General features: G+C 45.3%; 1 protein-coding gene across 2 annotated transcripts in view; it reads right to left on the bottom strand.

Annotated features, from left to right (window-relative positions):
• Nucleotides 1–93: 93 nt before the first annotated feature.
• LRCH4 (leucine rich repeats and calponin homology domain containing 4) overlaps nt 94–19,933 on the bottom strand; it is a 103,750-nt gene continuing 83,910 nt past the window's right edge. For both annotated transcript variants that reach the window (XM_033925039.1, XM_033925040.1), the window contains 5 exons: nt 12,153–12,275; nt 10,118–10,239; nt 8,055–8,192; nt 7,014–7,091; nt 94–3,219 (listed from right to left, as the gene is read on the bottom strand). In XM_033925039.1, coding sequence (XP_033780930.1) covers nt 2,998–3,219; nt 7,014–7,091; nt 8,055–8,192; nt 10,118–10,239; nt 12,153–12,275 — 683 coding nt within the window. In that variant the 3' untranslated portion in view covers nt 94–2,997. The remainder of the gene's footprint in view (nt 3,220–7,013; nt 7,092–8,054; nt 8,193–10,117; nt 10,240–12,152; nt 12,276–19,933) is intronic.

Raw genomic sequence — 19,933 nt, 5'->3', positions numbered from 1 at the left:
TTATGGGCATGTATTATCAAAGTACATCGTCTTAAGATCTAGTCAGTAAGACAAAACAGTACATAACAGAAGCACAGAAATACACAACACAGAGACTCTTTCACATGTGCCTTCATTTCTATACAGGATTATAACATTTTACATGGAGCAAGGCCATAGACTCAGGCATTTTTAAATACACAGCAAAGGATTAAGCAGTAAGAGAAACAGGAGGGAAAATTACAAAATGAGTCAGGTGGCCAAGATAGCACTTGAGGTATGTGGTAATATTTACAACTGTACACTTTATCAGATCTCTCACTTCAAATATATTGTGTGTATATTATATATATATATAAAATATATAATTTAATAAGGTTAAGGCAGCAACATATTTAATTCAGAGACAAAATCCAGGTCAGCAGAAGTTAAGGCCAGTTCTGGTCTGCTAGCTCTTGTCCCAATCTATCATGACAGTAGTGAAGAGTACTGAAATGGGAGGTGAAAAAGCAGGACTGGACTCCAGTCTCAGGCCAGCGTGGAATAAGACTAGTTTCATACTAAGCCCTTTCTTTGTATTTGTACTTTCCATTCAAGAGAAGATAAGTAAGAACATCTTCACTGGTACAAGTCGCTATGTATAAATTATGATATGTCGTAGTGCTTTAGTAAAAGAAAATCCCTCCCTCTAGAGCAGTGGTTCCCAAACCCTGTCCTGGGGGACCCCCCAGCCAGTCGGGTTTTCAAGATATCCCTAATGAATATGCATGAGAGAGATTTGCATATAATGGAAGTGACAGGTAGGCAAATCTCTCTCATGCATATGCATTAGGGATATCTTGAAAACCCCCAGGACAGGGTTTGGGAACCACTGCTCTAGAGCATGTCCTTTGGCGATTTTGTTGGACTCAACATGTGCCTTTGGGCATCCACCAGTGGTGGAGCAGCATGGAGATTTCGGCTTTTAGAATAGAAAAAGGAAACAATGCATCATTTTCAATTGCAGGACATTTCATAAGTGTGATAACATGCAACAAGTGGTGTATGAATATGAAAGAAGCTCCAGAACAAAAGTAATTATACGCTGAAGTTCTCACATGAATGTTGCAGTTCTTTGTATTTTATCTAACCGCATAGCCTTCATGAGCTTCACAAAAATATCCTACGACCAGCTAGTATTGTTTTTGGCAGCTAATTGACAAATCGCCAAACCGGAGGCACAGCATGTAGTGGAATCTGATTTTCCAATATTAAAAAAACCCCCAAAAACAACTAATGGCTTCTCTAATACCTCCCCCAAATCTATAAAGTTTCTAGCACTGCAAAAACTGTTTCATGCTAAATTAGTGTTCTGTGGGAGATGTCTCTTATGGAATCAGACTTATCTTGCTCAAGATTCAGTGGGTAGTACTCATGCACCAATTGACTTGGTTAACATATTCCATAAGAGGCACGTTCAAAACAAGGTCTATGACTTGATATAAAATAGATACGAAATTGAAGTTGCTATATTCCAGAATTTTTGCTTGGCTCAGCATCAAAATCATTCTCCCGTGTGTAATCCAGTGGTGAGACTAGGCAGCTGTGAAGTTATTCCAGTATATCCGCATGGCTCAGCAGCAAGCCAGCAATAGGACTGGGTAACAGGTTATCAGGTTATTCCAGTATATCTGTACCAATGCACAAAATTATTCTTCCTATTCCTATGTAATTCATAACAGGAATGTGCACAGTTATTCTAGTATGTACCGGGCTCATTGGTTCAATCCTGGTCAGTTTGTTTTAGCTAAGCAGACCAGAGATACACTAACAGAAACAAAATGGCTATTTTATCCTAAGACCTCAACCACTTCTAACAAGTGAATGGTATTTACAAGATAAATTTAACTTTTTCCTCTGTAGTAACACAATAACTCATGTGTGGAATTTAGCAAACAAACAAGAGAGGGTTTTCTTCATGAGAGGAACCCCAAAAGCCAAATGTACAAAAAAGAAGAGACAACTACAGCATGTCCAGGACACTTAAAAGAACATATACAGCTTCTGGACAGTACTATCATACATGGTACTTACTGTACCCTTTCATTTGTTAAAGGATTCTCAGCCGCACCCTGGGATGAGCCTACGACACTGAGGAACATTTGAAAAGGTTCAGACCTTCTAGGTTAACTTTAGTTCCTGAACTGGTAGCAAACTGCAGTGCTCCTATTTGTATTTTTTTTTTTATCTGCAATAACTAGGGATGATAAGTAGATGCCAGGGCACCTGCATCCCTACACTGTATACTAGCTCTCTCTGATTCACAGTGGCCTAGGAGTCACACATGTTAATGGAGAGACATGCAGGTGATTGGCTTAAAGCATCCCAAACCCAAAATTAAGCATCAACTGGGCTGGAGTTGTGAGTAGGAAATGGATATTCTACAATGGACAGCAAACTGCTGCAACATGTGGTTTGTCATAGAAGCAGACAGCTGTAAGGTGCCTTGTTCAGTTCGGATGTGCCCCTGTTAAACTGCTCCTTTCCTTGCTACAATTAGTCCACCGTTTATGCATCTTTAAGTCATGGCAAGGAGAGTTGAACAGCCTGAAATAGGACTAGCAAAAACTGGCTGTATGGAAGTCAGATGGAAAACGTTATCTGTGGTTTGAAATCAATAAATACATCGTTTGCATAGCTTGTCTCAACTCTTAAATGTTCAAACACGCTCTTGACAAGTTACACAATATAAATGCCATCCTATGGTATTTTGGTTATATATAATAGAAAACAATCTCTTTCAAAGAGCAGGGCTCATAGTTGGTCAAAGTGTACACCAGAACTCAGCAGAGCTGTTTATTTTATTTTTCAGTCTAGCTGCTCATTGCAGCATCTTGAAATAAATATCCATGGCTTCTATTGCTACTCACTCATCCTTGCTGGAAGTTTTTGGAAACTAATCCCACCCTTTCTCCGGCTCTTATGACTCCCACCCATTCCATCTCATTCCTGACTAGGAAGCTTGCCACAGGATTGATCTCAGGCATTTAGAAGACAAGACAGTTTGCAGTAGGCCACATAGAGGAGCAGCATGACGAGGACATAGAATGCACTGAAGCCGGTACAGTGGAAAGCGAAGGGGGGCCGAGGTGCAAGGACCGGGCTGCCTCCTCCTCCCCCCGCTTGCAGGAGGGCCTGTACAGTTCTCTCTACGTTGCAGACACCACCTTGCAGAATGTCAGAGGGCAAGCACAGGTCGACCTGTTTGCAAGGTCAGCAAACAAAATATAAAGGAGAAAAAAAAATACAAACACAAAATCAGTGTTGACACAGTAACAGCCACACATTTTACACAGAATACACGGTAAAATTAAAGCACCAAACTAGCTCCTAAAGAGAGCTCAATTACAGAAATTAGCAAGATTTGGGGGGCCATTAACAAATTATTGCAATGAATAGACATAATTTTCCTAATGAAAGTACATTTACATGTAGGAGGAGGGGGGAGGGTAAATAGTTCTTTTAAAGGTCTGATTAATTGATTGAAATATAATATATAAATGATATTTTGAATTAAATTACTTGTGGGAAGTGTGGATGGGGGGAATAAATTCATGTATGTAAAATCATAATTGTATGAATATCAAGTGATATGTAAAAGTTAATATGATGTAGTATTGTGCACTTGTTGCAAGATGGAAACATGAATAAAGATTAAAAAAAAAAAAAAAAAAAGAAAGAAAGCAGCCATTAGATTTTTGCTATACCACCTGTTTGGGTCACCTACTGCTGCTAAGAGGTAGCCCAATCAAGTTCATGCACACCATTGGCTAGTAGCTTTCTGTAACACTGGCCTTATATGGAAGGCAAGATTTAAGGTAGGTAGATGCAACTCCAGAACATCCAGGTTTCCGTTCCTCCTTGGAAAGACAGTGATAATCAAGTTACCTACCTTTAGGAAATGTTCCCCGTGGACACCAGGCTACAAGTCATCACTGATGGGCAATATCACAGACACAGCCCCGCACAGGAAAGCTTCTCTAGCTTAGATTGGATTATATTTCCTCATTTTAAAGATAACCCTCCCCCCTCCAATCCATAAGAGGAAAGAAAAAACAGTGAATTGTAAGAAGCACTCCCATTTTGCAAACTAATAAATACCAGCAATGTTACTGTTGCCCTAGGGTATGTGATCTTCTAGTGGCTATGTCCCAGTGCTGTCTCGGCAAAGAAGTCAGTGGCCTCTTTCCCAGTTTCTCACACTGGCACTCCTTGCATATGCTCAGTTTATGTTTAAATTATTTTTATTATTCCAGCAGTAAGAAGCAAATACAAACAGTAGTACCATTCAGGAAATAACATTTTCAACAATATAATCAGTTCCCCTCCCATCCCCCCCTCCCCAAGAATCCATGGCCAGTCCAACAGCTGAGAGTGGGAATAAAATCTTAAAGATTCAAAAGTCTACTGCGAGCACGCGGTGTGAGGTCCTGCCAGAAGTGCTCCCACACCTGACAAAATTTGCGACCCGGGCCAAGAGTCAAGTCTCCCACCATGCGTCTCTCCAGTGTTGCGTGCATTATCATTAGGGATCTCCATTGTGCATATGACGGGGGATCACGGGAGAGCCAGTTGGTGAGGATGGCTTTTTTTTCCCATCAAAAGGGCTCTGGAGATAAATGCTGACATTCCCCTGGGTTTGGGCGAGGCTATATTATAAAATCCAAATAACGCCCTCGGTTGCGGAAGCCATCACCTTCCCCAAGCGATGTGGTATATAGGCCAAGATGCCTCTAAAACTGTTGGATTGCGGGGCAGGCCCAAATATGCTCAGTTTATATGCCGAGGCAGCACTGGGACTTAACCATTCGAAGATCACATATCCTAAGGAAGGCACATTGAAACCAGAGGCATGGTAGGCAAAAACAAAAAAGGGTGGATGAGACAAGGGTTGAGTCGTGCTGGCGAGAGCTTGTCAGCCAGAAATACACATAGGGAATAGCTGGTGGCACAGCATGAGTCCAGATGCAGAAGGGATACCACAAAGTTCTGTTCCCCACCAACCCTTCAACAGGTATGGTATGGGTTACTACTGGTTGTGGAAGATGCCTGAGCCCACATGTCCTCAAGGCCCTTGGTGGCTATGTGGATATTGTAATGCAGGGGTCTCAAAGTCCCTCTTTGAGGGCCGCAATCCAGTCGGGTTTTCAGGATTTCCCCAATGAATATGCATGAGATCTATGTGCATACGCTGCTTTCAATGCATATTCATTGAGGAAATCCTGAAAACCCGACTGGATTGCGGCCCTCAAGGAGGGACTTTGAGATCCCTGTTGTAGTGGGAAGAATAAGGAATTAGGCGGTGTGATTTGAAATTTTGGACCTCGATTTTAACATAACATCGAATGTAAGTCATACCTACTTTCCGCAGACATTAAAACCAACAAAAATGGAATGCTATGTTGCTCTGGACAAAGTCAAAACCTGTCTCTGGTTTTGGCTGTGGAGCTGTTTAGGACTTCTGGATCCTCTACTGTCTTGGATGAGAGTGCGAATCCATGTCATACTTGAGAAGAATAAAAGTATTATATGAGAAACAGAATCTCCTTTTGTTCTCCACTCTAATAGCTCCACTAAGAAAAGGTGGCTTGGTCAGAAGTGTTCCTAGCAAGGGACTTAAAGGTGTTGCTATGCTTTTTGATGAGACACATGGCCTCCCTAATCTTATCTCCAAAGAGATTCTTTCCTCGATCTAGCTTGGCAGCAAGCTGAAGCCTGGAGCTATGACAGTCATCAGATGCTAGTATTTATAGCAAAAGCCCTTGATTTCATTTTGAAAATATGATCACTAACACTCCCTAGAATATCATGGTACTAGTCACACACAAATATTTGTGTGGACCATCAGAGGCCATAGCCACCAGAGAGCAAATTCAGGCAAGACTACAATAATCCCTTATTTTGTCATAAGTCCCATCTTTTTTATTTGTATTTATTCAGCTAATATGACTCTCTTTCAAAATATTTGTTAATATATTGAATTAGTTTAACTTATCTTTAGTTGTGCCCAAGCTGCCTGCTCAAAAAATACCAAAAGCATAGTCTTAAGAAGCAATAGGAGACACGGCTGACCATCTCCATGGAAAGTCAAAAGACTGAGGAGGTTCTGAGCAACCGCGGAATGTGAAAGTGAAATATACGCATTGTAAGCTTCTGAAAAAGTTTCTCAATACAGGCAGTTCCTGAGTTAAAGGTGCCCAACTTAAGTACAACTCGTACCTAAGAACACGGTTGCATAAGAACAGCCTCTGCCGAGTCAGACCATGGGTCCATCGTGCCCAGCAGTCCGCTCACGCGGCGGCCCCCCCCCCCCAGGTCCATGACCTGTAAGTGATCTTATACCTCAAACATTCTATTCCCTAATCATTTAATATCCCGTGTGGTAACCCTCTAACTATACCCTTCAATCCCCTTTTCCTTCAGGAAATCATCTAATCCCATTCTGAAGCCCAAAATTGTACTCTGCCCGACCACCTCTTCTGGTAGCGCATTCCAGGTGTCCACCACCCTCTGAGTGCAGAAGAATTGTTGTGCAGTTGCATTTGATTTCACTGAGCAGTATTTCCAGTGGCCTAGACTCCTACATTTCTCCTGCAACAGATTCAGGAATGATGCATGGCCACATGAAGAACAGTGTGTGGGTTGTGCATGCTATAGCTTAGAGGGAACATTGGTAGGGACAGTTGGCCCTTTTGTCAGCTGGGAGCCGAGGTAAGCAGCAAGAATTTCAAAATCTACAAGTTCCGATTCACATACAAATCCAACTCAACAGCTTTAAAAAGTAACTCATTTTTAACCCGGGGACTGCCTGTATATCTAAGCTAGAGAAAAATTCTAGTGCTGGACTCCGTTGGTGATGTCACGCATCAGTGAGAATGTGCTATCTAGCTTGTCCTCAACATATCCAATAAGCATTACTCAACCAGCACAGATACCACAGCAACCTTAAACCTTTCTGATGGTGGCAAGAGGGGACAAGCAAGCATGGTACCTACCTCAGTCACACCCATCTTCCGGCAAGCCTCCAGGAAGTTCTCCACATTCTTTCTGCTTTTGATTATATTCAGCTTTGGCTGGAAGGAGAAACAAAAGGAACATGGTGAGGACAGTTTACATATTTCTTTGACAGCTGACAGTGGTCAATGACAATGGTAGATCTTGATTCTCTAAGAGAGACAGAAATGCTAAGAGTAGAATTTAAAAAGTGAGGATGAAGTATCAGTGTCAGATCTACACTAATGGACTTTGCTCATATAGAGATTTATTTGTGAACACCTGTTTCCTGAATTCAAGAAAGCTTGGGATCTCGAAGGAATAGTAAATGGCAACAATGGCTAGGCCAGCATTTCCCTAGTCGGTTTTGGAGTACCTCCTTTGCCAGTCAGGTTTTCAGGATATCCACAATGAATAAGCATGAAAGATTTGCATATAATGGAGGCAGTATATGCAAATCAAGTTCATGCTTATTCATTGTGGGTATCCTGAAAACCTGACTAACAAGGGGGTGCTCTACGACCAATTTGAGAAACACTGGGATAGGCCATTGCTCAGGCAATGGGCTAAATGGGCCGCCGTGGGAGCGGACCGCTGGGCAGGATGGACCTATGGTCTGCCTCAGCGGAGGCAACTTCTTATGTTCTTAATGGTCTTTAACTGCCTTCATTATTTTCCGTTTCCTGCTCTTTGGATCTCTGAGTGCCCCAAGCTGTGGGATATAATTAGGGTATTAAGAACCCATCAAATGCTTGTTAAGTGACAGAATTGTCCTTCCCATCACCCATAACACTATTTGAGGTATAGCACAGCTGTATTCCTATACCCATATCCTCAATGAGTTGCTGGTATGTGCAGGAAGAAAATTTTAGTTTTTTTCACTTTAGCATGCATTATTACAAAACAGCACACATTGTTGTGAAATTAAAAATGCAAATCACTACTGCATTAACAGCATATTTGTCCCTCCCTCTTCTCATAACCCTGCTACCTTGCCTTCTGTTTAACACATGTGCCTCCCTTATTTCACTCCCCACACTTACCACAGCTGGGGAGGGCACATGAATGAAGGCGATACATCGTGGACGAAGATGATTGGCCAACTGGCACAAGACTGCACCATTGGCAAGGGCTTCTCCAAGGTCATCTGCCAGAGTGATATTCAGACGTGACTCTATGTTCTGCAAAAAGGGGGAGTTTTTACAATACGGTTGAGAACCTGCATTCATTTTGTACTTATCTGAAAATACTAATTGCTAGTAATCTCAAGTCAGGATGATCTATGAGGATTATAGAGATTTTAACCTGCTTTATCATTTGTAAAGTCAGATATTATGAAATTGGGGGGAGGAGAGGGGGGGTAGAGAATATTATTCCTGTTCCCCAGTGTAAGCTGAACATGTCATATGCAAGTCTGCACTTGCTTGGGTTTCCTCAGCATAATAGTGGAAGCATCTGATTTATTTCTGGTGCAAAGATATCTATTGCCGATGTTGGTGGCTGAATTATTGAAAGATTCTGAGGTTCAGGAAGGGAAAGAAGAGATGCTGAGGGTGAACTAATGAAGATTTTGCAAATTTCATTACTCAAGGGCATGAAATAAAATGGGAGGAAAACAGCAAAAACTATTGGGGATAAGGTGTGACCTCTTACAGTAGGTCACGCTTTATGGCTGGCAACCAAGATACATTTTTTTGGAACACTGAGAAATAACTGGTCAGAGTAAATAAACCAGCTGATTTTTTTCTGCCATGATCCAATATACTATTATTTTAGCAGGTGGAGTCAATGCATGTGGCCTCTGCTGATGTCTGAAGATATCGCAAACTGTTCCTCGTTTCCTACATCCTTATCTCTCCCTTCCATCTGCAATATCCTCAACCTGCCCAAGAGTTCTCTGTTACTTAGCCAAATAGGATATAACTACCTACCAACTGGTAAATACTGAGACATACATACGAGGGGGTGCTGAAAAGTTCTCAGCCCACCAACCAACTTCCTAAATTCTGAGTGTTATTTTGCTACTGTAGCTGAAAAAAGAGTGTTATTGCATTATGTGCCAATTTGCAGAAACAAAATTCTTTGTTTTGACATGTTCACGTCATTCTCTTCTTGGCTGGGCTGAGAACTTTTCAGCACCCCTTCGTAAGTGACCATCTTTAAAGTGGACCCATAACTTGGGGGCGGGAATTCAAATCAGTTGGAGTGGACATGAACAGAATAAGGGTGTCAAAAGTCCCTCCTCGAAGGCCGCAATCCAGTCGGGTTTTCAGGATTTCCCCAATGAATACGAATGACCTGTTTGCATGCACTGCTTTCCTTGTATGCTAATAGATCTCATGCATATTCATTGGGGAAATCCTGAAAACCCGAATGGATTGAGGACTGACTGTGAGGCAGGACATTATAACAGTACATACTTCCCGCCCTTACAGTACATGTATGTTTTTGCTCTAGGGAAGGGGATGGGTGGGTATAGGACTTGGAATTATATTAACACGCTGACATCATGGATCTAAATATTCTTGTGTTTCTTGACATATATTGGATGTTTGGCTCATATTATTATTATTATTTTTTTAATCTTTATTCATTTTCAAATCTTACAACAAGTGTATAATAATCAATCAGAAAAATTTTTAACAAATCACTTGACAATCTTACTTATAATCCTTAAAATATATAAATATAAAAGAATCCCTTCCCACCCATTTATTAATGATAAAACAATTAGCAATTATTATCTTTCCCAACCCCACCCTCCTTATACCTTATCTAATACCAAGGTGTTTAAGATGTCTGATCATTAGAATAAGTAATCAATAGCCCCCAAATCTTTTTAAACTTATGTTAATTTGAGTTGATGTTTGGATGTTTGATGTTATTAATAAACAAAGATTTTACCATGAAGTGGATTTTTTAAATGCTCTGAGAGGATTATGAGTTATAGAACTAGCTACATCACTTGGCTGGTGATAGAAGGTATGTAAGGAAGCATATGATCCTGGAAGATATGGCTGAATTGCCCATCCTCTGGTGCCTGTATTCCTTGACCTCCAGATAGCACCACGTGCATTATTAATTGGGGGCAGGAGGGAAACAGTACCTTACGGAGCTGGGCTAGTAGTGCTTTTTCATCCATGGCCTGTTGAGTGGCCCGTAGTCTCATGACAGGGCTATGGGGCTCTGTAGAGGTAAAATCCAAGGGGCTGTGTACAGGACTGCAGACTGAAGAAAAAAAAAAAAATGAAACAAATGAAAGCAGCAATGTAAAAAGCAAGAAGAGTGCAGAGCAATCGCTTGAAACCAGGGTTCTCAACTTAGTCTTCAAGGAACACAAATATCCACAATGAATATGCACGAGATAAATTTGCATATGCTATCTCCGTTATATGCAAGTCTCACATACATTTATTGTGAATATCCTGAAAACTTCACACAAAAAAACCAGTGAACTGAAAAATATGTAATGCAATAGCTGTATTGGTGATATTAAACACCCCCTATGAATGCAATCATCATAAAAGAACTAGTTCTAAAGCTACTATTCCAAACATCATTAAACATAATGGATGGAGAGGGAATAAATTTATGTATGTAAGATGACTTTGAACAAATTTCAAGTGATGTGTAAAAGTTTCAAATGATGTCATATTGTGTACTTGATGCAAGATGAAAAAAAATCAATAAAGAATTTGAAAAAAAAAAACCCCCACATAATCCAATTCATTCCAGAAATACACAATTCCTAAATTGGTTTGGCGGAGGTACGAGTATGCAAATGAGACTGAGAAGTGATAAAAATAAATAGTGATGTTTAAAATCTGTACATTTTCTGGCTGGTTCTAAGTTTGTTTTGAATATGTACACAGAGAAAGGCATGCAGGCAGGGAAATGTGCATGACAATTAAAATGTGATCTGGACAGGAGACCGTTAAAAGCCATTTGATTGGCTTATGGCTCAAGCAGCATGTTCAAAGAGGAAGTTTAGCATTAGAAGATGCGGTGAATGAAATTGAATGCTTCTTTTTTTTTATAAAGAGTTTGGAACTATCAAGCTTCTAAGCTTTTGAATTGTTGGTTTTTTTTTTTTCAAATTCTTTATTCAGGATGCTGGATGTCAGGAAAGTTCTCCATTAACTCGAGGTGACAAATAATTTTCATCTTTCAGATGATCTCTTTGTTCTAACAAATCCTAACCATCTGGGGAGACCGGCTTCTAAGGCTCCTATTTCAAGATTGATTCATATGGCTATTTCTTCAGCTTTTATCAGGGGTGGTAAATGACCACTGAGAGCGCATACTACAATGAGTATGGCTTCCCGATGGTCAAAGTCCTGGGCAGTTTCACCCGAAGAGAATTGTAGGGCAGCTAAGTGGCCCACCATCCATACTTCATGAAGTTTACAGGGTGGAGGTGGTGGCACGGATGGACACCCCAACTGTCCCCACACTTTTGGCTTGAACCTCTATCCAGGTTTTATTTATCCATCCCCTTCTTCTATGAATTACCCAGCAGAAGCTCTGCCCAATGTCAATCCCTCTCCATTTCGAAAGAGAAAGTTTTAGGCAGCTGAGTTGGGGAAGACCCCACCCCAACTCAACTGTCTAAAACTTTCAGTTTCTCCAGCTCACTCTCTCTGAGTATGCCCCATCCCTAGGCTTATCTCAGCAATTTTTGTTCCTTTTCCAGTTTGCTTACTCTTCCCCCAAATCTCTCCTCCAACTAGCAAAACCACCAATGTTTTCTCTCTGCTCCCCCTTTCATTGTAGCCATTTCTCTTTCTCTATTCCTTACATCCTGAGCAAGACCCTAGCTTTCTCTTTCCTACCCCCTTGCCTATCTAGCTCTCTCTCTTTCTCAGGTTGCACCATCATTGCTCCCTTCTCCATTCTGGCCACTTAAGCTAACTTTGCAGCCTCCTGTCTCCAGATCTGAGAAGGGTGATACAAAATGAACAGAATGCTGCAAGGCAAGTGCGGAATTCTGTGTAGGGGCAAAATTCTACACAGATTCAACACTGTGCAGAATTCCCTCCCGAATAAGTGCAGGAAGAGATGGTACTTGCAGATTATGTTTGGTTTGAGAAACAGCAAAGGATGAAGAAAAGGTACTGAAATGTCTTCCTGAAATCACTCACCAGAGCTAGGTCTGACGCTGTTCCTGGAGGATGAACGAAACAGGAAACTGTTGGGTTTCTGTACCGTGCCACCTTCTTTGCAAGACAGCATCTGCACTGAAAAATTCTGGGAAAGAAGCGTATCTACAAGCACAAGAAGAGTTGCTTTCATCTTTATACACAACCTTATAGATATACTGGATATAAATCCAAATGTACTGAATGTCACAGTTTTTGATTAACAATGGGATTGGATCAAGCATCTACAGATTGCGCCATTCTGTTCTCGTCAGCAATAAGCTATTGTGGAATTGTGCGTGGTAGCCAGGCCAAGAGTCTAGACAAACACAGCTGCCCAGGGATTTGCAGGTAACACAACTATTTCTGTATTCAAATAGGTAAACAAGTCTGTTGCTTCACCCGTTTAAATACTGTGCCAATGAAGTCTCTTTCGGAATTGTAGTGTTCTGTCTGATTAGGGATGGTTTCTGACCAGGCCCAAACATAATGTACAGTTCCCAGACCACTTACAAATACATCCAAGGCCTGGTTCCTTCTTGTACACTCAGGACCAGGGTCTTCACAAATAACTTTAGGCAAACTTCTGACTTTGGCAATCTTTTACTTATAGATCAGGAAGGCCTAAGCTTGAGCTTACTCCTTTTTTTGCCTGTACTCCTCTTCCAGGTAGTGCAGCCAAGGCTCCATGTGCTGTTCCCACTCTGGGGTATCGTTTCCTAGCTAGGCAGGCTAACATGTTCTTAAGGTGAACTGATGAGGGGGTGCTCGTAAAGGGAACTAGGGTTTGCTTAACCCTAACCGCTTCCTTACAGCTATGCATTAAGATTTGTGACAATCCGTTGGTTTCAGAGTTCTGTATTTTCAGCATAGGGCTCTGTACCTACTTACTTACTGTACCTGTTTATTCCCTTCCCACCCCCCTTCAGAAGTTCCTATACCCGTTAATTGATCTGGATTTCCCCAAGCCTTCCTGTTCCTAGTGCCTGTAATGATGGCCTTTGATGCCCATTAAGTTGGTTTTTTTTAAAAAATAAGATGGTAATGAGACAGCAGCATTGAGCCTCGGATTGAACTAAGAATTGAACAACAAATTTTTAGAGCAAATACGATTTAACCATATTGTCTGAAAAATATGATTGAGGGGCAAGCCTTTTTTCAATAGGAAGATCTTATTTAAAAATAATCTGTATGAATGTGAAATAGCTCTGCCAGGTACTTCCAAAAAATTATAAAAAAAAAACCCCAGTGACTTTTAGATGGATAATACTTTATAGCATTATAGGAGCACTGAGAAGTAAAATATTTTTGAAAGTTAACAAGATTTTTGTTGCTGTGATTTTACAGTCAGCCTTCCGTTTAGAAATGAGATATTTTCTCTTTAAATCTTTGATGATGTTGATTGGTGCATTTGAGTTGATGTGTTTGCTTTATCCTTGGCATCATTAGGAATAAATTGTTTGTTAGAGAACCATGTAGCATTGTCATATGACACAATTTTATTTGGCATGTCTATGAGAGCTAAATGTCAAATATCTGCTAATAATAACAAGCTTTTATTGATATTAACAGCAGTTGCCATCCAACAAATAACACATAATTGGAAGGACTGTAAAGACTGAATTATTGTTTTTGGTGGTCTTCAGTTTGTCATGTGTATAAAATGGAAAGAACGTTGGCTGTTCAAAAAAGTTATTATAATAAATTTAAGGATGTGTGGGGACCTTTATTAAATTATAGTAATGAATAAGTTACACTTTTCCCAATCTTAATACACATGTGGATTTGAGGGGGGGGGGATTTCTTGTTTTTCCATTAAGAATATATAGATGATTGTCGTAAGATATTATTTTCATGTGGTATATATTAGTTGTATATGAATTTGGGAGGGGGGTGTGGTTAAATCTTCTTGGTGTATGATATTGAAAATTTTTCAAGTGATGTTGTATTATATTTGGTTGATATTTACTCTACACTTGATGTAAGTTTAAAAATGAATAAAGAAATTAGGATTTAAACAAAGGTGCTGGATCTTGATGGGGGGGGATGACATTCTGCACAGGCTCTGCAGGCCGCCACAAAGGTCTCTGAGGGTCACAACTGGCTTGTGAGCCTTGTAATGAAGACCACTGATCTATGTGGTATCAGTATTTACAAGTGGAAGTGGTTATTTCACAACTTCCTCATGCAACTGTCCATTTTGCAAACCTATACATGTAAAACTGTCATCAATTAAGTAGCACGTTGGCAATTCAAAGCTGACTTTCTTTTTGAGATGGGCATAAATTGCATGGGATTCAGGAAAAAGGCTCCCCTTAATTCACTGTGCAAAGCCATGGTCTAAATTAGCACTGTCTCAAAACTTATGTGTACCTTTGGCTTGGTGTAAAACCTGATAGAGAACCTATACACCTGTACAGTATTTCTTAGTAAAATGGGGAATGCATGTATAGATTTTAGTCTAACTGAAGCCATGCCTGCTTGAAATCTCTATGTTGTGTGGATCTCCACATGTAAGGAGAAATTAGGTTCTTACCTGCTAATTTACTTTCTTTTAGCTTCTCCAGACCAGTAGAGGTTAACTTTACGATTGGGTATATATCTAATCATGACCAGCAGGTGGAGACTGAAAACAAAACTTTGGGACAGTATATCCTAGCCCCTCCTCTCTATTTCCCTCAGTCTGCCGAATAGCCAAGCAGAACCAAGAACTGGAAAACAACAGAGAGAAAAAACAATACTCCGAAAGGAGTAACAAATAACATACCCAAAAATGCTGTTGGAAAATGCAGAGGAGAAATTCCCGAAGGAAGAAGGTCCCCACAGCTCGCCAGCTAAGCCAGCCGAGCCACAGCCGCTGTTCTTCAATACTCCCCGGCCCTAGAAAAATACTAGAACCCGCAGCAAAAACCAAAAACTGCCCGCGCAACAGCCCCAACAACAACAACAACAGACAGGGTGGGGACCTCTACTGGTCTGGAGAAGCTAAAAGAAAGTAAATTAGCAGGTAAGAACCTAATTTCTCCTTCTTTAGCACTCTCCAGACCAGTAGAGGTTAACTTTACGATTGGGACGTACCAAAGCAGTCCCCTCACGGGCGGGACCCCCGAAGGGCCGATACCAGTACACGTTCACCGAACACCGCGTCCCGACGCGCCTGAACATCTACCCGATAATGCCGAACAAAAGAATGCAAGGAGGACCAAACCGCAGCCTTACAAATATCCACCGGAGGCACAAGCGACGACTCAGCCCAAGAAGCCGCCTGACCCCTAGTGGAATGAGCCTTGAGAAACTCCGGAACCGGCTTCTGACTCAGAAGATAAGCGGAAGCAATCATCTCCTTGATCCAGCGCGCAATAGTAGCCTTAGAAGCGCCAGCCCCCCGACGAGGACCCGCCAGAAGCACAAAGAGATGATCGGAGCTCCGAAACTCCCGGGTCCGCTGCACATAAGCATGGAGGACCCGACCGACATCCAACTTGCGCAGCTGTCGTTGCTCAGAAGAACCCTCCCGACTACCCAAGACCGGGAGGACCACCGATTGATTGACATGAAAAGGAGAAACTACCTTCGGCAGAAAGGAAGGAACAGGCCGCAAAACAACCCGCTCCTTCGAAAACTCCAGGAAGGGAGCCCTACAAGAAAAAGCCTGTAGCTCCGACACCCGTCTAGCGGAAGTAATGGCCACCAAAAAGACCGACTTCAGCGTAAGGTCCTTCAACGAACAGCCATCCAACGGCTCGAAAGGAGGGCGCACTAGAACAGAGAGAACCAGATTGAGATCCCAAGAGGGAACCGAGGGCCTTATGGGAGGCCTGAGCAACTTGGCCGCCCTAAGAAAGCGAATCACATCAGTAATGGCTGACAAACGCTGACCTGTCACCAGCCCCCGAAAAGCCGACAGGGCCGCCAGATGAACCCGAAGAGAAGACCAGGCCAGGCCCCTATCCAGGCCATCCTGCAAAAACTCTAGAATGTTAGGTAGAGAAGCGCGAAAGGAGACCACTCCCCGCGCTCGGCACCATTCCTCAAAAAGACGCCAAACCCGTACATAAGCCCGAGAGGTAGAAAGCCTCCGGGACCCCAAAAGTGTAGAGATCACCTTGTCGGAATATCCCTTCTTACTCAGGCGGCCCCTTTCAAGAGCCAAGCCGTAAGACAAAAGGGAGACGGGTCGAACATGGGAATGGGACCCTGCGTCAGAAGATCGCACCCGAGAGGCAGAGGAAGAGGATCCGCCACCAGATGCCTCACCAGATCCGCATACCACGGACGACGAGGCCAATCCGGAGCCACCAAAACCACCAGCCCCGGATGGCGAACAACGCGAAGCAGGACTCTGCCCACTAATGGCCAAGGAGGGAACACATACAACAGCCCCTCCGTTGGCCACGGTTGGACCAGAGCATCCAGACCCTCGGCCAGACCGTCCCTGCGACGACTGAAGAAGCGGGGTACTTTGGCGTTGCCACTTGTAGCCAACAGATCCATCAGGGGCTGCCCCCAAGCACGCACTAGCAACTGAAACGCCTCGGCGCCGAGACACCACTCTCCCGGATCCAAGAAGTGACGACTGAGGAAGTCCGCCTGAACGTTTTCTACCCCGGCAATGTGAGAGGCCGAGAGGTCCAGAAGATGCGACTCCGCCCAAACCATGAGCCGAGCCGCCTCCTGCGCCACCAGAGTGCTCTTGGTGCCCCCCTGACGATTGACATAAGCCACCGCCGTGGCATTGTCCGACAGGACTCTGACCGACTTGCCCAACAAAAGGGAGTGGAAAGCCAACAGCGCCAGCCGGACCGCCCTGGTCTCCAACACGTTGATCGACCAGGAGGCCTCCTCCGTGGACCAGGTTCCCTGAGCTGAGTGACCCAGGCACTGGGCCCCCCAACCCAGGAGACTCGCATCCGTAAGGAGCACCGTCCACTGCGGAAGATCCAGACCCACCCCCTGAACTAGGTGAGGGGTCCGGAGCCACCAACGCAGACTGCAGCGCGCCAAGCCTCGCAGGGGAACCGGAACATCCATCCCGTGCCTCTGGGGAGACCACCTCCGGAGCAGAGCATACTGGAGAGGACGCATGTGGGCCCGCGCCCACCTCACCACGTCCAGGGACGCCGCCATCGACCCCAGGACCTGGAGGAAATCTCGCGCCCGAGGACACCGGGACGCCAAAAGCAGGCGAATCTGAGACTGCAATTTGCTCACCCGGGCCTCTGGGAGGAAGACCTTCCCCAAGGAGGTGTCGAACAGCACCCCGAGGTACTCCAGACGCTGAGCCGGAACCAACCGACTCTTGGAAAGGTTGACCACCCAGCCCAGCGACCGGAGAAACTCCACCACCCGAGCCGTAACCCGGGAGCTTTCCTGCAACGACTTGGCCCGAATTAACCAGTCGTCCAGGTAGGGGTGTACCAGGATGCCCTCCGACCGCAAGGCTGCCGCGACGACCACCATCACCTTGGTGAACGTCCGGGGAGCCGTGGCCAGCCCAAAGGGAAGCGCACAGAACTGATAGTGCCGACCCAAGATCGCAAAGCGCAGGAAACGCTGATGAGAGGCCCGAATAGGAACATGCAAGTAGGCCTCCGTCAGATCGAGAGAAGTGAGAAACTCCCCCGGCTGAACCGCCAGAATGACCGACCGCAGCGTTTCCATACGGAAAGAGGGAACCTTGAGAGCCCTGTTGACCCCTTTCAAATCGAGGATGGGCCGAAAAGTCCCCTCCTTCTTGGGCACCACAAAGTAAATGGAGTACCTGCCCGTGCCCCACTCCGGGGGGGGCACCGGAACTACTGCCCTGAGATCTAGCAAGCGCTGAAGGGTCTGGCGAAACGCCAGCGTCTTCCCAGGAGTCTGACATGGAGAAGCGAGGAAAAAATCCGGCAGAGAGCGGGCGAACTCCAGGGCATAACCGTCCCGCACCACCTCCAGGACCCACTGATCGGACGTGATCTCGGCCCATTTGGGAAAAAAGTCGCGCAGCCGGGCCCCCACCGGAACCAAGGGGGGCGCCGGCAAGGCGTCATTGTGCAGGACGGGAAGCGGGGGAACCGGCGGAGGGATTCCCTGCCCCCCGACGGGCCCCCCGAAAGGGCTGCATGCGCTGGAAGAACCGACCCCGGGAAAACCCCGGAGACTGGAAAGAAGCAGCCCCACGCCCAGGGCGATACTTGCGAAATTCCCGCAAACGCCCCCGGGCCGCACCACCCCGAGACGCCGGGCGGGCACGGTCCTCCGGCAAACGGGGAACTTTCGAGTCCGACAGAGTCTGAATCAACTTATCCAAGTCCTCTCCAAATAAAAACGACCCCCGAAAGGGAAATTTAGTAAGCTTAGCTTTGGACGCAGCATCCGCCGCCCAAGCGCGCAGCCACAACACACGCCTTGCGGCCACGCCAAAAGCCATGGACTTAGCCGAGATCCGCACCAAGTCATACAGAGCATCCGAGAGGAATGAGGCAGCCATCTCAATCTTCGCTACCTCCTGATCCACCAGAGACCAGTCGTCAGACTCTCGATCCAAGACCCGCTCCGCCCACCGAAACACGGCGCGAGCGACCAGTCCCCCACAAATAGCCGCCTGGACCCCAAAGGCAGAGACTTGAAAATTTTGCTTAAGGATGGTCTCCAATTTGCGCTCCTCAGAGTCCCGCAAGGCAGAACCGCCCTCAACAGGCACGGTATGCCGCTTGGAAATAGCCGAGACCACCGCATCCACGACTGGCGAAGCTAACGTAGCCCGATCCCCTTCAGGAATGGGATACAGGCGAGCCATGCTGCGCGCCAGCCGAAACGGCGTCTCCGGCGTTTTCCACTGCTCAAGAATAATATCCCGAATATCCTGAAGCATAGGAAAAGAGCGGGAAACGGACCGGATCCCTCGTAACAGAGGGTCCCCCACACGCGGAGTCTCCGGCGGCGCGTCCTCAAAACGCAAAGCCGAAGAAACCTGTTGAATAAGGTCAGGCAGCTCATCTCTCTGAAAAAGGCGCACCACGGACGCCTCGTCACTGGAGAACGGGAAACCCGACAACCCGCCGCCAGCTTCCGTCCCCTCCAGAGGGTCCTGGAAATCCTCAGAAGGGTCCAGGTCCTCCTCCAGACCGACACGTTCCTCCGACCACAAATCCTCTTCCCACGACACCCGCGGACGCTTGGACAAGAGAGGCGGCGGAGGGGACGTCACGTCAGACGAGAGAGGCAAAGCCGCAGGGAGCGCGGAGGAAACCCCACCCCCCGAGACCCCCTGGGCGCAACCGGGACCCCCAGCCGCCTGAAAATAGGCTTTGCATAATGAAAAGAAAAAATCAGGGGAAAAACCCCCCGAGGGTCCCAAGGGACTCCCTGCCACAGCAGGGGACCCAGCAGAAACCTGCCCCTGCATAGTCAAAACAGGGGGAAGGTCACCTGAGGTGGAAGACAAAATGGAGGGGCCAGACAGAGAAGATGGCGGTTTTCCCGCCAAAAAAGCTCCCTCCATAGCCTGAAGCGGCTGAGAAACCTGAATAGTCTCAGCCGCTAAAGCAGGCAAGCCGGCATCAGCTGTCAAAAAATCAGCTGAGAGGGAATCCTTCGGGGAATCCCTCCGTGGGCGGTTGTGGAAGACCGGGCTTCCCCACTGCTCCAAGCCGACTCGCGAGGCACCATCGGCGGGGAGCTCTGGGCGCCTGCAGCCGCTGCCGACGGAGCTCCACCACCTCACCGACCCAAACCGCCGAGTTCAGGCCGGCCGCGAGTGCCTCGCGGCTGGACTAAAATTGTGGCCTACTCCCCCGGAG

This window comes from Geotrypetes seraphini, chromosome 16 (assembly GCF_902459505.1).
Source record: "Geotrypetes seraphini chromosome 16, aGeoSer1.1, whole genome shotgun sequence".
Classification (NCBI taxonomy): domain Eukaryota; kingdom Metazoa; phylum Chordata; class Amphibia; order Gymnophiona; family Dermophiidae; genus Geotrypetes; species Geotrypetes seraphini.
This window is presented reverse-complemented; position numbering and strand designations above follow the sequence as displayed.